At 39.8% G+C, this 23,937-nt stretch overlaps 1 protein-coding gene across 12 annotated transcripts in view; it reads left to right on the top strand.

Annotated features, from left to right (window-relative positions):
* Nucleotides 1-23,937, top strand: part of MAST4 (microtubule associated serine/threonine kinase family member 4) — a 221,613-nt gene that overhangs the window by 74,233 nt on the left and 123,443 nt on the right. For 7 of the 12 annotated variants that reach the window (XM_088653014.1, XM_035099907.3, XM_060280256.2 and 4 more), the window contains 2 exons: nt 4,288-4,362; nt 16,348-16,379. The exons of 1 other annotated variant lie outside the window; for it this stretch is intronic. In XM_088653014.1, coding sequence (XP_088509140.1) covers nt 4,288-4,362; nt 16,348-16,379 — 107 coding nt within the window. The remainder of the gene's footprint in view (nt 1-4,287; nt 4,363-16,347; nt 16,380-23,937) is intronic. 4 more of the 12 variants (XM_035099909.3, XM_060280257.2, XM_035099915.3 and 1 more) reach the window with 1 other exon arrangement.

Raw genomic sequence — 23,937 nt, 5'->3', positions numbered from 1 at the left:
TAATTTCTTTTGAGCTATTATCTCTCCAGACAGCTTTGTTAATGCATCAAATGAATTACTGCATAGAAAACATTTTTCTGTAAACTCTTGATGGTGAAGAGACTATGTTTACCAGTAACTTGATAATTATATTTACAGTTACTGTAGGTAACTGTGTTGGTCTGCCGTAGTCAAAACAAAATTAAAAAATTCCTTCCAGTAGCACCTTAGAGACCAACTAAGTTTGTCATTGGTATGAGTTCGTGTGCATGCACAGTTCTCACAAAGCTCATACCAATGACAAACTTAGTTGGTCTCTAAGGTGCTACTGGAAGGAATATTTTTATGTTGATAATTATATATAACACTAGTCTCATTCAGCCCGTTAAGAAAACGGGTGCTAGAGGTGCGACGGAGCCGCGGCCTTCCCTCTCTTTCTGCGCTCGGCTGCGGGGTGCGCCGGGAACACAATTAAACAAAGCGCTCTCCCATCGTGTCCCACGGCCAGGTAGGGTTGTCAGGAGGCGGAGGCGGCGGACCAAGATGGCGGCATCGGGCTCCGAGGCCGCGGCCCGTGGGACCCGGACCGGGCTCCCGCCGCTGCGGCCCCGGAGCCCGATGCCGCCATCTTGGTCTGCCGCTGCAGGGGAATGGGAGGCAGAGGGTTGAGGGGGAGAGAACGCGTGCGCGTGTACGTCCCGCCTCTTCGTCCAGTCCCTGTGTCCGTGGGGCACATGCACATTAGCGCGGACACAGGGACACAGGGACTTTATTATATAGGATAGGGCGTGTTGAATTTTTCCACTTTCAAATTCCAAAAATGAGGGGTGCTAAAAAGTTGTAACATGACTTGTTACATTCAATTCAGAACATATTTTGGTTAGTTTTGCAGGGTAAATAACTACATAAAAATATTGACATGTTTATGTTTTTGTGGAATTACCAGTAACTTCAAACTGGTCTTATTAAAAGAAAATGTGGAGAAAATGTGTGTAAAATTGCATAAAATAATTAAAAATGATGCCAAGTTCTTGCAGTTAATGTTGTATATTGATATTTTTATTATTTTTATATTCTACATATTTTACATATTGTTAGTTGCAAAAAAGAAGCTCACATTAACTGTATATGCCTTATTGAGATGAAGATCCCTGTGAAGGAAATTGTTTTCATTAAAAGTCAGAGAGAGAGGACTGGTTCTACTGGACCACATCTGATTGGCTTGCCAGATCTGCCTGAGCATAACAGACAAGTCAAAAAGAGGAAGTGCCAAGAAGGCGAGAGAAGTCTTACTCAATATAAGCAGAAGAGTAAGCAGGATGCTTCAATATCATCAAATGAAATATTTTCTCTGCTGATGAAAATGAATAATAAATGGCTGATGCCCAAGATGGAAATGAGGGAAGTTATGAATTGTCATTAGGAAAACCAAGTACACCTTCCACTTCTAATAAAAAGACAGATTTCAACACATTAGAAATACAGAAATGTTGTTCTGCAGAGCATCAGACACAGTGTTGGCCTGTGTGCTACAGCTGCCATCACTACTGCCACCTTTATGGATGCTGGCTTGATCACTGAAAAAGACAAGAGGCTTATAGTTGATCATGATAAAGTCAAGAGGGCCCAAGAAAACATTATGAAATCCCTGGATCAGGAATTTGACAATCTTTGCCAGAAGGGTGAACTGGACCGCATCTTCTTTGACAGGCCCATGAAGATACAACTAAAGTTGTTCTGAAAGCAGACAGTGTGGATCAGCAGTTCCCCCAGCATCATCACAGAACAGCATTATTCTGTGTGCAGTGAGCCAGGTGGAAGATATCTCCACCTCTGCACTCTGGAGAAAGGCCCAAGGAGAGAAAACCTAACTGAGGTTATTGTTCATAATCTTCTAGATTTAACGAATAAGGGCATTGGTAAGAGGCTGTAGGCCATTGGAGTAGATTCTACAAATGTTAACACTGGCTGGAAGGGTGGTATCATGCATTGGGTAGAGGTCAAGATTGGTCGTAAGCTGATTTGGTTGGTTTGTGTCTTCCACAGCAATGAGTTTACCCCTATGACACTTGATCACAGCACTTGATGGGAAGACCTTGTCTAATAGCAAGTGAATAGATAACATTGGCAAGATGCTAGACACTGCTACATAACTTTACATTAATCTTTGGCTGGGTTGTTGAAGTTGTCTAGTACCACAGGCCTGGACTCCTCCATCACCACACTGGAGACAACTCAGCCAGCTCAGTGATGGAGGCCATTGGGTAGCAGGTTGGCCAGTATACCAAGAGTATTGTCAACCTATTTTCAGGACCTCATGCCAGAATCTGGCCCTCCAGGCCAGCTCTCAAGTGTAGTATGTACTCTTATGAATTTTGATAGTGCCTCTAGTCTGGTTAGGTGTTATACTGAGAACCCAGGTGTTCAGAGCTGTGTCAGATCCGGGACTGGCTGGCTGAAGAAGAGTGGTGGGAAGCACCAGCCGGGTAACCCCCATGGGAACCCCCAGGGGAGGAAGGCTCAGAGCCAGGGAATTGGTGGTAGGACATGTAGGAGAGGTCAGAGGGAGAAGATTGGGAGGAGGAGCTGAATGCTGAAGGGGCAACAGGGTTTACGGAGCAGAAAGGGCCTGTGACAGCAGTTCAGACTCCAAGGCTGAAGCAGAGGAGCAGGGTCCAGAGGCTGCTGAAGAATCCAGGGGATCTCCCTCTCCTGCTGTGACACTCTCTCCTACTCCAAGAATGCTCAGAATAATGAGGAAGGAAGAAGAGAGACCAGAAGGGTGCACACAGTTTGAGACTGCTTGGGAAACATCTGGGAGAGGAGGAGCCTTGGAATGGGTGGAAGGCAGACCCCCATTTTAATAAACTGGAATAAATAAATACAGATCTACTGTGATATAATGAAGACACACAAGATATATTGTGAATATGTGTTTTAAAAACACATGCTCTGTGTTATGCTCTGAATGCTAGGTTTATTTTGAGAAGATACAATGAAACATACAAAGTGGGAATTACCTTAAATCTCATGTGCTAAATACTTGATGGATCATGATTCCCCGATTCCCTGTGAATCCTGTATGTATGAGGCCCTATCTGCATGCATTTAAAGTGCTGATGTGATATTACAGTAGTTTTAACTTGCTTTCTTATCATTTCCATATCCACATCATGCTGATTTTTTAAAATCTCTTGGATGTTGGTGTGTGAAGGTGGAGATAGAGCATTTTGCATGTATACCATAGGTAGAATATTATGGAGATACCAAGCAGATGATACCGACTTAGATCAGAGATGGAAACCTGTGGCCCTCCTGATTCTATTGAACTCCATGTTCCATCAGGTTCAACCAATATGGCCAATGATCAAGGCTGTTGGGAGTTGTAGTCTCCCCAAAATCTGGACTGCAGGTTCCCCCATAGCTGCCAAGTTTTCCCTTTTCTCACGAGGAAGCCTATTCAGCATAAGGGAAAATCCCTTAAAATAAGGGATAACTTGGCAGCTATGGGTTCCCCATCTCTGCCCTAGACCATTGCAGCCTTAAAGTTCACATTTAAAATGTCACTTGATATAAAAAAGAACTTTCTAGCACCCCAATTTTCTAAACATTACAAGGTGCCATGGTTTCTCTTATAAACAAAATTTGCTTATCAACAGCACAAGTGTGTAAGTAAGTGCAAATGGGTTTAATCCATTAATTTAACATATTTAAAAGGTGTATTGTTTAGGAAATGACTAATTTAATAATTAAAAGCAGTTGTTAGTTTTGAATGATGTAGATTTTAAAAGTTATTTTTATATTAAAATGTAATGTTTATATATTAAATCTTAGTACATTATTTTTATCTTGTGCTTTTGACAGTAGTTGTTAATGCCAAGGGTATAATAAAGATTTGGTTCAGGGCTACCTATAATAAAATTAATATGGATAGCAGGTGCATTTTAAAAATAACTGTATTTATTAGACATATAGGATATAATCCAACATTAAGCACTGTGAAAATCTGTTGAATTCAGTGAGTTAAGCAAGTGCTTAAATGTCTCCCACTGAAACTAACAGAATTATCATTTTACTATGGATGTGATCCATCCAAAGTTATCACATTGTGTTATTACTGACTCTCTCTATATCTTTACATTAATGTTGCAATTGTTTATTGATTTTTTAGAAACAGAGTAAAAGTACACTTTAGTTAAATAGTCTCCTTCTCCCTTCCCTGGTCATTTTCCATTCCATCCCTTCCCATAAACCATCTTTTCCCTTTTTGTCCCCGCCCCCCCTTTGCCACCTTTTATTCACTGTCAGGAAGGGACACCTCAGAAGAGCCATTTCAGCTCAACAAGACATCGCCAGAGACTAGTGGAACCAGCCACTACAAAAGTGAGTTAACTTAAGTGGAACTTAAATGTGCTGAACAAGGGAAATATTTCAAAGCTTTCATGAACATTACCGTGGTGGATTAGGGGAATGCTATGGACATAGTATATCTTGATTTCAGTAAAGCTTTTGACAGAATCCCCCATGATATTATTGCAGAGAAGCTGGATAACATGTGGGTTGGATGAGATGTCTGTTAGGTGGATTTGTAGCTGGTTGTCTGACTGAATGAGTGCTCATTAATGGTTCCTTGTCATCTGGGAAAAGTGACAAATCGGGTGCCACAGGATTCTGTCCTGGGCCTGTTGTTGTTCAACATCTTTAGCCAATGAATCGGATGAAGGTATTGAAGAGATGCTCATAAAATTTGCAGATGACCCCAAACTGGGAGGGGAAGCCAATGCAGCAGAATACAGAATCTCCATTCAAGATGACCTTAACGGATTGGAGAACTCAGCCCAAACTAGCAAAATGAGAGAGACGAGGGAATTTGTGTGGCATGACTTATTTTTGAGAAAACCATGCTGCATTCTTAATAATCACAGCATCCATTTCTAAGTGCTAACAGACAAAGTGTTTTCTGGCATTAATTTCAAGCTCATCGGTCAGTAGTTATCTGTTGGTTTTTCCTCTTTTTGAAAATGGGGAAACCATCTGCCTGCCTCCAGTCCTCAGGGATCTCACCAGTTTCCCAACAATTCTCAAAGCTTATAGACAGATGCCCTGAGATTACACCTGCAAGCTCCTTTAGCATCCTTGGGTGCATCAGGTCCTGGAAATTTTGAATTCATTTAAAGGAGCTAGTTGCCACCTCTTTTTGTATTTTGAGCTGCAGCTCCTTGCTTGCATTGTTCAGTTATCACCAGGTTGGACACTGTTTTCGTTTTGGGTGAAGACAGAGACAAAGTAGGCATTGAACAGTTCCACCTTCCCACTGTCACTCAGTAGCATTTCTCAGTCTTTGCCATACAAAGGGAATACCACTTGTTCTTCCTCTTGCTTTAAACATTGCCAAATAAACCTTTTCAATTTATTTTTAACCTCATTTGCAAACCTGAGTTCATTCTGAGTTTTGGCCTGCCTGACCTTCTCCCTGCAACTGTTGGCTAGTTGTGTATACTCTTCTTTTGTGATTTCTCATTTCTTCCATTTCTAATACATTCCCTTCTTACATCTCTGCTTATCTGTAAGCTCCTTATGTAGCCACACTGGTTTCTTTAGACGTCTCCCATTTTTCTTTCTTGTTAGAATTCCCTGCCTTTGTAACTTCAATATTTCACCTTTAAGAAGCTCCCATCCATCTTGGACTCTCTTCTCTTTGAGAATTTCTGACCATGGGACTTCTCCCATTAGTTTCTTAAGCTTTTTGAATCACCCTTCTTTAAAGTCCAGAGTGCATGTCAGACTTACACTCAGCTTTCCTTTTCCTGTATACAGTGAAACCCAAGAGAACACAGCCTCTTCCTTCCAAGGTTCCCCAGTACTTCCACTTGGTTGATCAGTTCCTCCTTGTTGGGGAGGACCAGGTCTAAGAGAGGTGATCCCCTTGTTGCTTCTTCCACCTTCTGGCAAATGAAATTGGCAATGAGACAATAGGAATTTGTTGGACCTTATGTTCTTGCAGAATTTGAGTTCCAACCAGCGTTCGAAACTCCCATTCTAGATGCATTTTGTGACAAGGAATTTCATTAGCGCAAGCAGTTTCTGAGCTCTGGGCGCACTACTGCACCTAGGATTTCCAGTGAAAACTGCAGAGTGGAAGGAAAGGAGGACCTTTTTCTGCCTCCCCACTTTCAGCCACTCTCTGAAGATTGGAGAAGAGACCCTCTTAAGAATACTAGGGAGGGAGGGAGGGAAAGCATGGCTTTGGTGTTTTGTTTTTTTTGCAGTTTTCAGATGAGGACTAGACCATGTGAAAAATAAATATAAGATTTCAGCTGCAGTTCATTTGTTTTCAGCTTTGCATTCTTGTTATAAAAAGTGGGCCTAGAAATTTGATTTTTGCACCTATAATCTAGGTTTAAGGTGCCATTTAGCTCCTAGCTTTCATATCTCAGTGTCTAACACTTGTTCCAACAGATATTGGGTAGTTAGAAGTTTCCCATGACTATCTCCTTTTTGAATGTTTGGTAATCTGCTCTAGGAAGGCATCATCCAAGTCCTCATTTTGTCCTGGAGTTCTATAGCAGACACCCACAGAAAGGTCACTACAGAAAATAGTGATAAAGAGATATTCTAATGAAATGTTTTGGAAATGCTATGAAAGCACATGGCAGGAATCACAATATCCCTTTCATTGGCTCTGTCTTGAAAATCCACATATATGACTAATTCCGACAAAGCAATTTCAGTGTGTGTGTCTGCAAAAATAATTTCACCCCCCCCCCCAAGTGCAGACAAACGTTATATGGAAACAAGTTCTATGTTTACTGCCCTAATTAGCCTGAAACAAGGCAACCAGAAAAATGTACTAGGGTGAAAATGACATTATGGAAATATTTTCTTTTCTTCTTTTCTTGGTTTTGTTTGGCTTTTCCTATCTCAGAACTCAGCAGGAGGCTATCTAGATTGTTATATCCCAAATCACGTTTCAAATAGAAATCTTTGCTAGGGAATCTGACCTAGCAGCAATTTACAACTGCAAGATGTTTCCTTGATATCCTTTCTTGAAGGCAGAGCATACATTTGAAGAATATCTTGAGTGGATAAATGGGATTAGTTTTAAGAAGATTTTCACTGCTCTGTATTTCTGCTGTCATGGAAGGGCATTATAAGGTTATAGAGAAGTGTTGGTTACTATGTCTCTATGGATCTGATCACACCAAGAATGACTCAGAGTGTCTCCTAGATTGCAGTCTCCATCTGGCATGAGTAATAATGGATTGTTCTTCTATTAGTTCAGTATTAGTATCCTTCCTTTCAGCTGCACAGATGTTGAAGCAATTATTGAATAATACAAATCTACAAGTTTCCTGGCTTGGTTGTGTTCTTGGTTGGCTGCTTGGGGCAACTCAGTTTTTTATTAGCTGAGGATTTTTGCTATTTAATTGTACGTTGCTACCTTATAAAGTCTGCATATGTGCTAAATTGGTATTTACAAATTCACTCTGTTTCTTGTTTAGCTTGAGATTTTTAGCTGACTAAACTGATTTTGGAAGAGTATTTTGTAAGGTATATTCTTCTTGTTGAGAATTTCATTTGATCGAACTTCAAGAGATATGTTACTAAAGGTTCCATGTTATTATTGTGGAACTCATTTTTAATTTTTTTAGTGTTAAAATGTTTTAATTAATGGCACTGTGTGCATATTACGAGGGGCATTCATTCATTAAAGATTTCCCCTGACATACTTCCCGTGGACTGAGACAAACGAAACTGGGCATAGTTATTAGTCCTTCTCTACCAGCAGGTGTTAAACACTTCTCCCATCACTTTATGCAGCTGTGGAGTCCTCGTCTGTAGAAGTAGGCAGGTTGTGTCAGAAGCAATGACTTGACCTCAGAAATCAGCATTCATCATTTGGAGAAAGCTTGCCCTTCAAAAATAACTTAATGGTTGGAAAGAAGTGGAAGTCTGATGGTGTGAGGTTGGGAGAATAAGGGGGGTGAGGAAGGATTTCATAGCCACAGGACCGTGCTTCTGTCTGAGCAACATGCGAGTTGTGAACCGGTGCGTTATCCTGCAGGAAAAGGACACCTTTGGTCAGCATGCCATGCTTCTTGTTTTTGATGGCCTTCTGCAATTTCTGTAGTATGTCCCAGTACCCTTTGCCAGGAAATCCATCATCACTACTCCACGGTGGTCCCGAAAGACCATGAGCATGATCTTGCCCACTGGCAGTTGGACACATGCCTACTTTGGAGGTGGTGAGGCAGAGTGCTTCCATTGTTTGGACTGGGATTTAGTCTCTGGGTCATAATTATGGACCCATGTTTTGTCCTGAGTAATTTAGAAGTGACATGTGGCCAAAAGAGCCTGTGAGCATGTGACTCGTTCCTGCTTCTGGAAAGGCATCAGCAGCCGGGAAACCAACCATGCAGACATATTTCCCATGTGCAAATGGTCATGGATCATTTTTTACTACAGAGCCCACACTGATCTTGACATCTGCAGCTAGTTTGCGAACAGTTATGCGGTGATCCTCCAAAATGGCGGCCTCCACTTGCCGAATGGTGTCTTCATCAATGGAGGGGTGTGGTCACCCAGGAATGGGAGCCATTCCACTGAAGTCTGACCACACTTGAACTGACGATACCAGTGCTTGACTATGTCATATGATGGGGCATCCTCCCTATAAGTCCCTTTCATCTCATCAAACATCTCCCGTGGTGTGCAAGAACCTGATGGCCACTCTGCATTCAACTGGTTCCATTATCAGACGTTACTCCATATTAGCACCCGTAACAGAGAAACTGTTAGGAGTTCAGAGGTACAAACTATTACGTTACCTATGGAGAGATGTATCATTATACATGTGCAGTTTCATCCTCTTACGATAACCGGAAGTGGGCCTGGAAAAATCTTTAATGAATGCCCCTTGTATATCTAATTTGTGTTTCAGGTTAAAGGGACAAGTGTTGTTGTTGCTGTTGATATTACAGTCTCCTTTTTTATCTTTAGTGTTCTTTGGTTATAATACAAGAACAATATTTTGATTTTGGATAAAGCAGACTAGAAAATGTTTGTTTTGAAGTGCCAAGTATGTCACGTTGAAAGATACATTGAATAGTTATGCAACAGTCTGTACTTTGGCCTTTGTCAATTCCAGGGTTCTTGCTTTTGTTTGTGCCTCTGTAATTGATAAAGGTATCTGAAGAAGTGTGGATGCACACGAAAGCTCATACCAATGAGAAACTTAGTTGGTCTCTAAGGTGCTACTGGAAGGAATTATTTTATTTTATTTTGATAAAGGTATAATTGGTGATACCACAAAAAGCTCAAAAATAACAAGTTGGAGAATGAATTTTCCCAGTTTGTGATATTCAGAGGAAAACTGCCTTGATCTGAAGTGCATCCACTGCTCATTATCAAATCAATAATATTATGAGATTTTGTGATGATTTTATCTCTTTGCAGTTTGCATTCCGCATGCTAGATGCTCAAAATCAGCAGCCATTTTTGGCACATGCACGGAAGTTAATTACTCTAACCGATTACTCTTAATAAAACTGTGATTGACTAGAACATCTTAAAAAATGGGACAATGATTTACAGAACAATATCTTGGCTACAGTCCCGACAAACCTATTAGCCCAGCTAGGGCTGGCCCAGTAATGTGGCAGAATGAGACTGTTTTATTGGTTGGCATACATAGAGGGCAATTTGCAGCTGTGGATCCCCTATCCATTTAATTATTGTACACTCAGTGAAGCAAGGCTTTCTGCCACCTTCTCCTGTGCCCGAGGAAGATGGCTATGCTTTGTCTCCATGGTCAGAGGCAGTTTGCTTCTGAATAAATAAAAAATAAATAATGAATAACAATTGCTAGAAACCACAGGTAAGGGAGTTTGCTCTTGCAGGATGCTGAACTGCATGAGCCCTCGGCCTGGCCCAGAAAACTAATGCTCTTAAGAATGTGTGCACTGACACTTCAGTTCATTAGTGTGGCTAGAAAGGTTTCCTAAGTTTTTTGTTCAGTTTAAACATAGAATGAAAAAGAAAAAACGGTTGAAAAACATATGGCTTTATGGTTCATGCTTGGAAATGATGATATCTAAAGGCTGCAGTCTTATCCACCAAGGATGGCGAAGTGTAGCTTTTATACTATAGTTCCCATTATTCCTCACTGTTGGCCATGGTGAATGGGACTGATGGGAGCTAGAGTCCAAAAGGTTCTCCATCCCTGCTATACATGCTTACCTGGAAATACTGTAATAGCGGCCACTTTTTGTAGCTGTGAAATATAAACACATGGGTTGCATGTATTGAACAATCCTTCTCTCCTCCTTCCACTTCTGCTCTGAATTTCCCCCAAATGCCCTGGAGCAGATTTGCAGGGTGTGTGGTTGTGTGCGTGCCCGCACACATGGGAGACAAAAGGGAGAGAAAGTTATTTTACATGACTTCTTCTGCTTCTGCAGTGTCTGTGTTGGATTCAACCCATGATTCTGAATTGAATTTATTATTAGTAGCATAGTAGAAATGTCTAACACAATTGAGGTTCTTTATAACAATTAAAAATATCTCATCACAGCAATTGCATTGGATACTTAGCAGTTTTGTAAAGGTAAAGGTAAAGGGACCCCTGACCATTAGGTCCAGTCGTGACTGACTCTGGGGTTGCGGCGCTCATCTCTCATTAGTGGCCGAGGGAGCCGGCGTACAGCTTCCAGGTCATGTGGCCAGCATGACAAAGCCGCTTCTGGTGAACCAGAGCAGCACACAGAAATGCCATTTACCTTCCCACCGGAGCGGTACCTATTTATCTACTTGCACTTTGATGTGCTTTCGAACTGCTAGGTGGGCAGGAGCTGGGACCGAGCAACAGGAGCTCACTCTGTCGTGGGGATTTGAACCGCCAACCTTCTGATTGGCAAGCCCTAGGCTCTGTGGTTTAACCCACAGTGCTGCCCGTGTCCTTTTAGCAGTTTTGTACTTGCATTATTAATTGTTTCATTTTTTTAAACTCGGTGTGTTAGAGATCAGTCACTACTGTGGATTGACTGGTTTTAGGGTCTAGGGCTTTCCAGCTTTCCTAGCCTCCTAGGGTTTTGCTTCTCATAGGACACATAGGCAAGCATACAGACACTCCCCAGGTGAGACAAAAAACAACAACTCAAGATGTCCCAGGTGGGTAAATAAGTCTCTGCAACTGAGCAAACTTGCATGGAAAAACTGAAATCCATACTTAAAGCTGGGTTGATTACACATGCATTAATTTGAGTACAGAGTTAGTATATGTGCTGCCGAAGCGAGCACAATTTGAGTTAAGTTGTTTGAGGAATTGTAGAGCTTGAAAGCCTATACATTTTCATCAGTAGAGTTGTTCTCGCAAAAGATACATTCTCACCTACTTGTTGCTCTTTGTTGGGAAATAAACAAGGATTGATGTTCTGTAGATTGCCTATGAGCAGCAGATTATTTTTGTTACAGTGATGTGTGCTGTAGAATAAGGACCTGAAAGTAGAATAGGTGGCGCTGTGGTTAAACCACTGAGCCTAGGGCTTGCTGATCAGAAGGTCGGCGGTTTGAATCCCTGTGACGGGGTGAGCTCCCGTTGCTTGGTCCCAGCTCCTGCCAACCTAGCAGTTTGAAAGCACGTCAAAATGCAAGTCGATAAATAGGAACCGCTACAGCGGGAAGGTAAACGGCGTTTCCATGTGCTGCTCTGGTTTGCCAGAAGTGGCTTTGTCATGCTGGCCACATGACCTGGAAGATATACGCCGGCTCCCTCGGCCAATAATGCGAGATGAGCGCACAACCCCAGAGTCGGTCACGACTGGCCCTAATGGTCAGGGGTCCCTTTACCTTTACCTTTTTAAACAAGGATTGATGTTCTGTAGATTGCCTATGAGCAGCAGATTATTTTTGTTACAGTGATGTGTGCTGTAGAATAAGGACCTGAAAGTAGAATAGCTTTTGTTTTATTTTTATAAAGCCCTAATTATTTCACAAATGTGATATGTGAGAAATTTCCTGGAGTATATTTAGGTAACTGTGAAAATGCACTAGGATTACTTCAATATTTGAAAACATTGACACAATAACTGAAAGTAGATTTATTCTAAAAGCTTCCCCATATCTACAATATTAGCCATCTCTGTAGCAGTTTATGAACATTGTAACTTTTATTGATTTCAGGGAATAGGACCCAGCAACAAACAACAAAAGTCGATGGCCCCTCTTTGCTTCCATATAGGGGTGTCCAGATCAATATTTTGAATTTACAGAAATTTACTGGTAATGGGTAAACAAATGGACAGCATTTCTGTATTGTGGGTATGGCTAGGTATATATTCTTTTCATCTATACTCTGTTGTAAGTCAAAGTCTTTGTTCCTGCAGCTGGAAATGCATCTGGATACTGAAATTATGTGCATATCCATGATGTTCTGAAATGTGTCATATGTTAAGGAACACCGAGCAGGTTTCATTTATTGTAGAGTGTATTGAGTGTTCAAGGCTGTTTAAAACCAAAATACTACTTGTGCTTTTAATACCGTTCAGAGTTTTGCTTGTTCTTTTGGTGTACATTTGTCAAGCTGACTGGCTTTCAGACTTCAAGGATTTCCCTCTATATAGCGGACTCTCCCCCCCCCCCCTGAGGTGGGGCAAAGAAAATAGTGTGGAACTGGTAAAAATAAATGAGAAACTTTCAATAATGAATGCTGATATGCTTCATGTGTACAGTTCTACGCTATTCTGCCCTATATTAATCACATGCAGCACTGTTTCCATTACGGTGCAGTTTGTCTTCCACCCAAAACTATGTTGTGTGTCTCATTGACTGCTGTGGTGAAATTACACACCTCAAGTAATTTATGAAAGTAATTATGTAACTTATGTGAATTATGTAGTCATTATGTTATTTCATTTCATTCATTTCAATGAAAAGGAAGTAATGCAAATGGGGAGGGGGAGGCAATAGTTTATGTTTTGTTTGCAGACTGACAGCAACAAAAGTGAATACTGATCATATTTACTGGGTTGATTTCCATTACAGACATGGGATGAATAAGTGAACATTGGCAGTTTCTGCTTCCATTTCTTGTATACTGCATTCTCTAGTATACTGTTGTTGGCATCTGTCTTGGGAGACATGGGAGTGTGCCTCTGGGGGTGAAGTCAGACCAATGCATTAGCAGCACTGAAGTGACCTCCCTGGGGCACAAGCCTGGGCAGTGTGTATGGAGGTCCTGGGCTGTGCAGATGACAAAGACTCCACTCTTGGCCTCACTGATGTGGTCCAAAGGAAAGCAGAGCAATATGTTTGGCACCATCTTGGCTGCAGGAGTTGCCAGGATGAGGCATACAAGACCCCATCCAACCATCTTAGAAACTCCACTCCGGATTTGTGTAGGGTTTACTCTTCAGCCTTTTCTTCTTCTGAAGATATCTGAGGTTTCGGATCAGAGGCTACCTTGCCAAGTTGATTAGCCCCATTTGCCCCCCTTCCCTCCACAACACATGGAGAAACTGCTTTCTTAGCTATTTGACCCACTATTGGTTTCGTCTGCTCAATCTGCCAGAGCCTGTCTTCGCATACAGGGGAAGTACCTAACTCAACAAGGGGTTGAAACTCATCAACTACCCTTACTTGGTTTATCTTACCAGTCAAAACCATTTCCCAGAGTGTGGCCACTGTTGCATGCTGACAGCTTCTAGGAGCCACAAGTGAGAACTGAGTGCAGGGTGGAAAAGTGGACAAACAACCCCAGAAGGAGCACAATGTGCCCCACACCAGACGTAGAGCCCCTCCCCTCACACCCCATGCACCCCTCTAGTATATAGTGACATTCAAATCAATACAGAAAAGCAAATTACATGAATAAGAGAGCACTCAAAATTTCAGGAGGGCTCTACAATTGCAACATGATTTATATAATTGGTCTGCCAATCTATTCTCTAAGTTTGTAATTGTAAGCAGGCACAAACTCCACAGTTCAAGGCCAACAAGGCTTTTTAAAAGGTTAATGCAGCGAAGAACTGCTGAAACAGTTAGCCTATGCATATTTCCCTCAGCTACATCAAGGTTTTTTAAAATCCTCTTAATATTACATGAGATTATTTACAGCTAACGAGAGAGAAAAACTTGGATAGCAAGATAAATAATAATAATGATGTTGCATTCAGAGAGCCAGATTGTGGTAACATTTCTGTACTTTTGTTACCCAAAGATTATGTCATGCAACACTAAGAGGAAATTTGGGTGTGGCCAGGCATAAAAATTGTTAGCAGTGAGCCTACTGTGAAATGTATTTCAAGTGCTTTGAACAGAAGTACAATTTTATCCCATCAGATTGAGCTCGGGAGGAAACATATTAATCCTGTTTTGTAGCTAACGGGAGTATATGCCCTGTGCTAGATGACTGGCCTTTGTGACAATCAGAAAGTTGCTTCCTTTTGAACTTCTTAACATTAAATAAACCTGATTTTTAATTATGGTGCTGAATAAACATTTAATCAGATAAAGGCACTTGAGGTCTGCCCCCCCCCCCCATGGCACAATGGGTGGCATTCAACTAAGTCTTCTCAGATTAGACCAGGCACCCCCAAACTTCGGCCCTCCATATGTTTTGGACTACAATTCCCATCTTCCCTGACCACTGGTCCTGTTAGCTAGGGATCATGGGAGTTGTAGGCCAAAACATCTGGAGGGCCGCAGTTTGGGGATGCCTGGATTAGACTGTACAACTGTGATGAAATAATGTAACAATTGTGAAAAATTATTGCAGCTTTCCCATATCCTCTTTATTAGCACTATATGCTTTTACTGAATAGGTATACTTTTAAAATATAATAAAAAATAAATATGAAAAATAAAAATATATGTTTAGTTTTGTTTAAATTTATGCACCTTCCAGCAGCATCTTAGAGACCAACTAAGTTTGTCATTGGTATGAGCTCTAAGGTGCTGCTGGAAGGAATTTTTTAATTTTGTTTTGACTACGTCAGACCAACACGGCTACCTACCTGTAACAAAAGAAAAAAGAATAGGATGGTCGTGGTTTGCAAGAAAATAAATAAATTCAGGCATTAATTCTTTATAAGATGGGAACTGGGAATCCTTCATTTATATACAGTAGGTATGAAAAGAGGGAAGGAAATAAACTAGACATTTGTTACTGTGTGAGTGTATTGAATGCTTTCAAGCGTACAATCACTCAGCTTTTATTTTTGATATTCCGAACTATAATGCATAAATGAAAAATATGAAGAAATCAACTTAAAAATAGAACTTGGAAAGAAACTTTACCAATGTATTTTTAGTTTGCTCTTTCTGTCATGTTTTATTTTAGTTTATGTTTAAATAGCATTTGCTGTGCTGGAATTCAAATGAGGTGTGTGTTTGTGTATAATAACTTTAAGGTGAGAAAAATTACTTTTTAGAACTGCCACTCATCGCCAATGTATCCTGATGACTTTCTTGTTTTAAATGATACATCTGATGTTGAATTCAGGTTTCGAAATTCAACAAAGATGAGCAAATATACTTAAAATGTGGCTTCAGCAACAGCAAGAGCTATACATTTTCTATCACTGTGCTGTAAGCCTATATTGTGGGAGTGTTAAATATATAGTCTTAGATCCTGGCCTTTTGCTTTTGCTAGTGTGAGCATCTCTGGATTGGAGTTTCCATCCAGGTAATGCTCCTGCTGGTGGGGGAGATCATACTGTGCCAATTCACCCTCTCCCCTGCAGTCCCTTGCAACTTCCAAAAATCTCCTCTGAAGAGTTAGAAGCTGCTGTGGAGTACTGTGGAACATATACAGGGGGAAATAGATGAAAATTACCCCAACTCTTCTTCCCTCCTCTGGATTAAAGCCTTCTGTGTGGATGGAAATAACCTTTCTGCCATGGACAGTTAAGTTGGGCTTCATCCTATAGTCCTGCATTAAGGGTTTAAATAAAGTATAGAATGTTTTGTAAGGACCTGTTTTACATGCCATGAAGGTGAGTCTGACTGAAAACTGCCTGAGCTCTATTTTATTATTAATGGAAAACTGCCTGTTTCCTGGTAATTAGATGCCAAGAATTTGCTGAAGTTAACTATACAGTTGCTGCTGCTCCCAGAGATTTGGCATTGAGTGGGGTTTCTGATTGCAGAATTAAGTACAGTACTAGAGTTTCATATACTGTATAACAAAGTTAAGAGGCAATCACTAAGGCAATTTTCAACTTTGTACACAAAGAACTAATGTAGTTTTAAAAACATAAATCTTAGTCTAGAATAAGGTGTCTGGCGTTTTAGGTAAATGTAAATGATTGAAAAATATTCTTATTGTATGTTTAGAATTAATTTTATAATTACCCTTTTCTTCATTTGCAGAAGGAACTGAGCCTTCCAAGAAGGGGAAGTTTGTAAGTAGTTGAAATTTCTTCTTTTTATTTTGTTCAATGCGCTCTGCATAGGGCTTGACAGTTTTTCAATATGTCTTCCTTCTCTCAGTGGCCAATGAAATGAAGGTTAACTGTGGCAGTTGATTGTGCACAAAAAAGCTAACATTGTAAACCAATGCGCCATGTCCTTGTACTTCACTGAATGCTTATTCTGGTATTAGTTAATAGTAGGAAATCATTATTCAAGAATTCTGGGTATCAATAAGGCTATCAATTAAAAAATAAATTAGAAATGAATCAAGTATAGGATATGTTCCTTTGGACTCGTTTTGTTTGGAATTTCAAAAAATAGCTGAGAGAGACACGTACATAGATGGATTCAATTTTACCTTAATATTGATGCCAAAAATAAAGTAGCATAAAAATTAAACTAATTCCAAGTGAGGCTAGCTAATATAATATTTAAAGAATCAAGGTATGGATTGTTAGAGCCTTGCAAGCATTCATTTGTATTGGTTTGGAAAATTAATGAGTTAAATATACTGACACCTCATGGTTAATAATAATTGCATTGGGTAAAATTGTGTGTCTTGACTTTATTTGTCTAACTGCATAAGTCTAGGCATGTTTATTCAGAACTAAGTCCCACTTTGTTCAATAAGTTCAGTAAGTCACACTTTGTTAAATGCCATGTAAGTGTGCATAGAATTGCAGTCAAAGTACATTTTAAGCAGTTAATTTTTAAGGCCTGTGTTACTTTTTGTGCTTTTAAGTTGTATACTTTTCTTTACAATGCTTGGGTAAAATGGATGTCTGTAGTCTGAATGGGTCTATTTTTGATTTTGATTTTTGTTGCTGTTTTTAAGGCAGTAGTGAACCTTCTTCAGGAAGCTAGAGGCTGCAGTTTTTCTTTTCCCCTAGTGCCTCAAATGTAGTGATGGGGGGGAATAGCACATCCCCCACACTGATGCCTGCTGTTTCCTGTCCCAAGGTGGTGGTTTTTAAAGAAAATGATAGCCAGCAGCTGACTTGAAGGGTTCTACAGAATATATAGAGGGACTTCTGAGAAATTCCACAAATCTTCAATGTACTTTAATGATCTCCTTGTTTTAAAACATATAAATGATGTTGGATTCAGGTTTAGATCATTTTTTCAGGAACGTCTGACAACTTGTTCTAAAACACACAGGGCTCGTTCAGCACTCCTGTCCCCAAGGCTTTGGTGTTTCCCTGTATTGTCCTATGCAAGGGCAGTGTGTTCCGTTCTGCCACTTGAGGCAAAACAGGAAGTGCCGCCTTGCCTTGCTGCCACTGGAACTTCTTCTTCTCCCTCACTACCGCCTTCGCTGCTGGTGGAGAAGCAGCACCAGCAAGATCTCACATGATTTTGGGCAAAATTTTAGCCATAATCAGCACTGATGCTGGCACCACTTCCATGCTGCCAGCAAGGCAGACCAGGGGACCCGTGGGGCAGTTGCCTTGGGGACTGTTGCCTAAATGGCAGAACTGGCTCTGGTCTCATGTAGGCAACCTCAGCAATACATACAGTTCCCAGGAGCCTTAAAAGCCAGCTTTTGGTGAATTTTTCACCATATAAATAAAGGGCATATTTGAAGGTGCAGTCAAAAGTGTTCACACAAAACTTGAGGTCAGAAAATGCAAGTGAAAACAAAACTAAAATTGCTTGTCAGCTTAGCTCTGGTGCATGTTGCCTCCTTGTGCATTATACCTAATTTCTCAAGTAATGATGACTATGTTCTCTTGGAAAAAAATTGGCACAAGTTGAGGACCATCATTAGTAGTTGTCCATTTTTGTTTTGAAACAGACAACTTTACCCGCTATTTATTGTATTAATGATGAGAACATGTAGTCTTCATATTTTTTGTTTTTGCTTTAAGTGCCACATATCTTACATTGGACTAAAAAGGTTGAGAACTGCATGTACTTTTCAGAAATAAAGCAGAACCAAGCTGTTGCTGTAATTAACATTTGAAGTTGAATGTTATGAGTGTGGGAACAAAATAATATCTGACAAGGAAATCCTTTTCAATATTATGGCTTTGGAACATTGTAACATCACATTTATTAACTGAAGACGTAACTTTGATACTATCCTTGCCGTGAGTTTACTTTTATATGTTAGAAGCTCTACTGTGCATGTGGGTAAAAACTGTTGTGGGAATAGTAGAGTTTACTTAACAAATATGGTTGAGGGTTTTGGAACACAGTACAATTGTACCAGTGTTGGTTTTTTTTTTTTATCTTTTACTGAATCTCATTTTAATGAAATATGCCATAATATAATCGGTGAAAATTTTGCATGGGACCATTTTGTTCTATTATCTCAATCAGTTTTCACACATAGAAAAATCAGGCTGTTGCAGGTTTTCCACATAATGATCATAAACCTCATTTTGTGTTGGATGGAAAGCAGCTGATACCATCAGATGAGGTGCTGAACAGAAGACTCCAAATGCATACAACTTAATAGGAATTGTTAAGCTTCTTTTTGCTTGAGGCTCATTCTGACAGGTTTCCCAGAAGTTGATAAGGGTTTGTAATTGGCCTGTTTATCGGTGATTTTGAGTGTGGATTATTGGATTACCTTGGGGAAGAAGAGATAAAGGTAGGAAATAGAATGAAATCCTCTCACTACAGCCAAACAATAAAAGAACAATGGGACAGTATTATATTTTTTATGCAGAAGTCTGTATTTTTCTATTGTTAACTTTGTTTAACTCTACAGATTAAATATCTGATTTTGGATTTGTGTCACAGTGGAAAAAATGTGGTTAGAGACAATTGCCCAAACTGCATTGCCTGCCTGTTTGAAATTGCAATATTGACCCAATAGTGTTGAATAGGTTTGTGATAATAGTCTAGCAGAATTAGTCATTAGCAGGGAGTACCTGCATGTACCTGTACTGCTTGCTTTACAAATCGTAAGGAAGTAGCAAAAGCAGCAAAGTACTGTTTTCAGAATGATCAGCTGTGTAACATAGAATTTGCCTCTTCTTTTAGCGATTAGGCAGCCAGTAAAATCTCTTAGAGTTGATTGACTGTTCTTAAGTCCATGATAAGTAAATGAGAAATCAACTATAGTTAACAGATGCAGACAATTAAAAATGTAGATTAGCAAGTGAGAAAATCCTTTATGAAAGAATATCTTGAAATCAGGAAGAAGATACTAGATTTTGTCTGGGGTGGAAATATGGCTCAAGTAACACTATCGACATTATGCAAACATATGTTGTTGTTCTTTAGTCGTGTCCGACTCTTTGTGACCCCATGGACCAGAGCATGCCAGGCACTCTTTCATGGATCACTGCCAGGGGCTTGAATAACTCAGAGAAGCTATGAGCTATGCCGTGCAGGGCCACCCAAGATGGACAGGTCATAGTGGAGAGTTTTGACTAAATGTGATCTACCTGGAGAAGGAACTGGCAAGCCACTCCAGTATCCCTGCCAAGAAAACTCCATGGAGAAAGACAACAGTCATGCAAACATATAGTGTGAACTATATAGTGTAAACATACAAAGTCAGACATTTGCCCATCCAGCTCAGTTCTGTCTACACTGATGGGCAGGACCAGTCTCAGGGTTTCAGATTGGGAACATTCACAGCCCTATTTAGAGATGCTGGGTAGTGGATCTGGAAGGTTTTTTATGCAAAGCAGATGCTCTACCACTGAGATATGGCCCTTCTAGTTCTTTTAAGGGTGAATCATGATTCTTATAATAATTCTCCTTAATTACTTATAAGAAAGCAGTTGTAAGCCAACCTGGTTGTAAATAGAAATTTTCTAGTTTATGCTTGTTGATGGAATTCCCCTAATGTTCCTACTATTTCAGAATAACTTGTGAAAATATCCACAATTGTATATATGGGTAAATCAACAAAAGTGGTTCATAGAAGAAATAGTCATTCCCAGAACTTCCCAGAATAGATATTTTGATATCTGCAGACATTCAGATTATGTTTCTCAATGTTTCTCAGTTGCTTTTGTAATAGCTTTAAGAGCAGTAAAATGATAATTTTAATTATGGTGACTTATTTTTGTATACAGTCGTACCTTAGTTCTTGAACAGAATGCATTCTGGGAGTCCGTTTGACTTTTGGAACTGTTCAAAAACCAAGATGCGGCTTCCAATTGGCTGCAGGAGTTTCCTGCAGCCAATTGGAAGCTGCGGAAGTTGCGCTGGATTTCCAAAAATTGTTCGAAAACCGGAACACTCACTTGCGGTTTTTGATCATTCAGGAGCCAAAACGTATGAGTTCCAAGGCGTTCGGCAACCAAGGTATGACTATATATAATTGATTAGCTAAATTATTGCCAGCTTCTAAAAATGAATATTATTCTACTCTGCTTATGAAATCAAGTTTAGTAACTTGTGATATAGTAAACAGGTCAGCTATAGTAGCTACATCTTAAAATGGACAGTAGTTCCAAAGTTTTTGCAATTTTGCACAGAAGCTTCGCTACTCTTAATCTTAAACTAGATGAGGCCAGCCCTTTGGCAAGCACTTTTAAATTATAATACGTTGGGGATAGTAAAGGATAACATTATTAGTTTCACTTTCAGTGAGCTTCTTATGCAAAGTTCTTGATTGGAATTTGAGAGGAAGTAGGAGAAATTAAGCTTGAAATCATGCCGCAGTGAGTGGAAGGATGGAGGATGGGGGCATGAAATAGGGATAAAGCACAAACTGAGGAGAGTGTCCAGTTAATGGAGAAGAAAAAGAAAGAGGGTGGTGATGTACTAGTAGTGAATGCAGACGTCTTTTGACAGGAAGACAGAATAGGATTGCCAGCCTGGAAGGGGCCTTTGTCACTTAAAAAGCTTTGTTAATTCTCTCAGTATCGGCATCATATTGCAGAGCTCCTTTCAATCATGTAATGCTAAAATGTAGCATCAGAAATACCAGAAGAGAGCTTCTGTACCAGATGACCTTCCTGCTGCAGTATTAGTGAAGGAGAAAAAAGAAGAATGTGAATTCTGTTTGGTGTGTGATTAAGAAGCCTCTCAGCCATCCTCTCCATCCTCTGCTTACCTACACTCTCTGTGTTCCTTTGGCACACAGTTCTTCTCTTAGGAGATTGGTGTGCTGACAAGACCTATACATGCTTGACCCTCTTATGTAAAGGAGTGTGCCAACATTCCTAATTTGCTGCTTCCAGCAGGCACTTGTTTAGCGATTGAGCCTGCCCTGGTTGTCTCTATTGCAACATTTTTTGGTTGTGGATTATGCGGACAACTGAATGAATAATGGGAATATTTATTGCTGCAATACCAGTACTACCTCTTAGCATGAAACACAATGTGACAAAATTTGTGCCTGCTTTTGAACACTATTATCTGGAAATAAATTGTTCTTTAGAGTAACAGGATATGATCTAGGGAATGCAAATCAACATGTCAGAAATTCCTATCAACCTGAAAAGGGCAGCTGAGAAGCCAAAGAAAGAACACAGTGGATTTTTAGTGCACATTCTATATTTCTCACTTCACCTCTTCCTTTGTGCAGCATATGTGTTCCTGGAGAAGCGTATCATTATTAAAAGAAAAGAATACCCTGCAGGTAAAAGGTCTCTAGCAATCACTAACAAGACCCAATAGATGAACCTGACAAAATTGGGCGGAAACAGCAAGCAGGAAGAAGTCAAAAAGAAATAAAGCAGACCACCTGCCAATCTTATTTTATGTGGTGCTTCAATGATGTTTTTTCCAGTCTCTTTGTATATCTGGTAGACTGCTTCTCTTCATATAGTTTTTGTCTTGTCCTATGCCCTGACCTGTTGATCCTGCATTTTTTTAAAATGTTAGTCTTTTCATTATTTGGCTCAGAAATAGGGAACAATGGAGCAAGAGCCTGTGGAGATTTAGATAGGAGAAAATGATAAAGAAGAAATTGCCCTAAATCAAAGAACATTTTAAGTGGATTTAATTGTTTTCATGATGAATGCGATTACACGTCATAGGCAAACTGAATTTGGTATAATAAAACGTGCTTTACTATATGCAGAATTATTTTTTTGTAAGGAACAAATACTTTTGTACCCTTGACCTTTCCAAGATCCAGCTCATAATTCTCATCTATTGTACATGGATTTTATATAAGCACAAGTTCCTGTATGGTTAAATCAGACAGGTAAAACCGCACGTATAATTATAAAACCAAAACACTCTAAAGAAAATTCAGAAGATTGGCAGGGTGCAGGAGACCAAAAATCTTTAGGACCTAGCATTGAAAATATGACATGGTAGGGCACCAGGTGAGCTTTTCTGTGGAGGTGTTCAACTGATGGGGTGCTATAGTTGAAAGAACACTCTCCTGTCATCATCCTTCTCACTTCTGGCTATCTTAATTATATGAGATAACCCCAGTATCTGAGGCTTCAGTAATTCAGGGTTCCCTCTCACTGACTAGTTAGTTGGTAACATGCATTGCACATCTATGTGATTTGTAGGAGGTTGCAGCAAAGGGAGTTCTCTTCCTATGTTCTTTCCTTATTCTGTTGTATTTTTATTTACTATTTTCATTGTTTTGATTAATCACCATGGTTTGGATTGTATGTGGAAGAAAAGTGGGATGCAGTGTTTGAAATGTAAAGAAATATAGGGATGTAGGAGTAGCATTTTGTGGATAGGAATATTTAGTGTTACTAACTTTGGAATTATAAGATCTATAAAGGAACAAGCCTTGCCTGAAGCATCATGACTTCCGCAAAGGGAAGGTCAGACTCATCAACCCTTTGGAGTTCTCTGAGAGTGTAGATTTAAAAGCAATATACTTTTTGTGTATACAAGCATTTGCAAATGTTACTATAGTTAAAACTTCTTGTTTATCTGTCTTCATTAAAAAAAAACAACTGCGGAAAGACTTTGGTAACATCTAGTATTAAGGACTGAAGCAGTTCTGAGGGGAATGCCTTTATGTTATTTTTGTATAAATCTGTAAAACAAATAAAATAATTGAACGTAGAGGCAGCCCTAAACACGGAAAAGATTACACCCAGGGCAAAAAAGCTTTGGCATTGTACAACAATGATAGTTCCTATTAGGGCTAACAAATATTGACTAGCTTTTTCATCTCCATTCACAGCTTCCTTCTGATTTGTGCCTCTGCTCTTCCCTAACTTCTTCTCAAACATTGATAGAAGCAAGTTAGTTTAAGCTATTAAATTTACAATAATTACTGTTGCCGCCTTTTGACAACTATTGAGCAGAAACATCACCTGCCTTTTAAACAATTGGCCTGTGCTGCTCTAATGCCTCTATTGTGGCTACATATAATTGCTTTCAATGCTGATTCTGTAGCAACCTGGATAAGAGTTAAGGTGAGAGAAGAGACTGGTCCATGGAAACCATAAATGGTTGGTTAGACTAGTAAGCAAAGCCAAGCGGTTTGAGCCTTTGAATCTATTCCTGGCTTGGCTTCCTCTGTGCTGGAATTCCAATTTCTAGATAATGTTTCTTTATCTTAAACATTTTGCATTATATCTCCTCATATTGGAATGTGACACGTTTTTATTGTCTTGGATGACACGTGTGCAAAATTTCAGATTTCTGGTTCAT

Source organism: Zootoca vivipara, chromosome 10, assembly GCF_965207765.1.
Source record: "Zootoca vivipara chromosome 10, rZooViv2.hap1.1, whole genome shotgun sequence".
NCBI lineage: Eukaryota > Metazoa > Chordata > Lepidosauria > Squamata > Lacertidae > Zootoca > Zootoca vivipara.
Note: the sequence above shows the minus strand (reverse complement) of the source record. Positions and strands in the feature narration are given on the sequence as shown.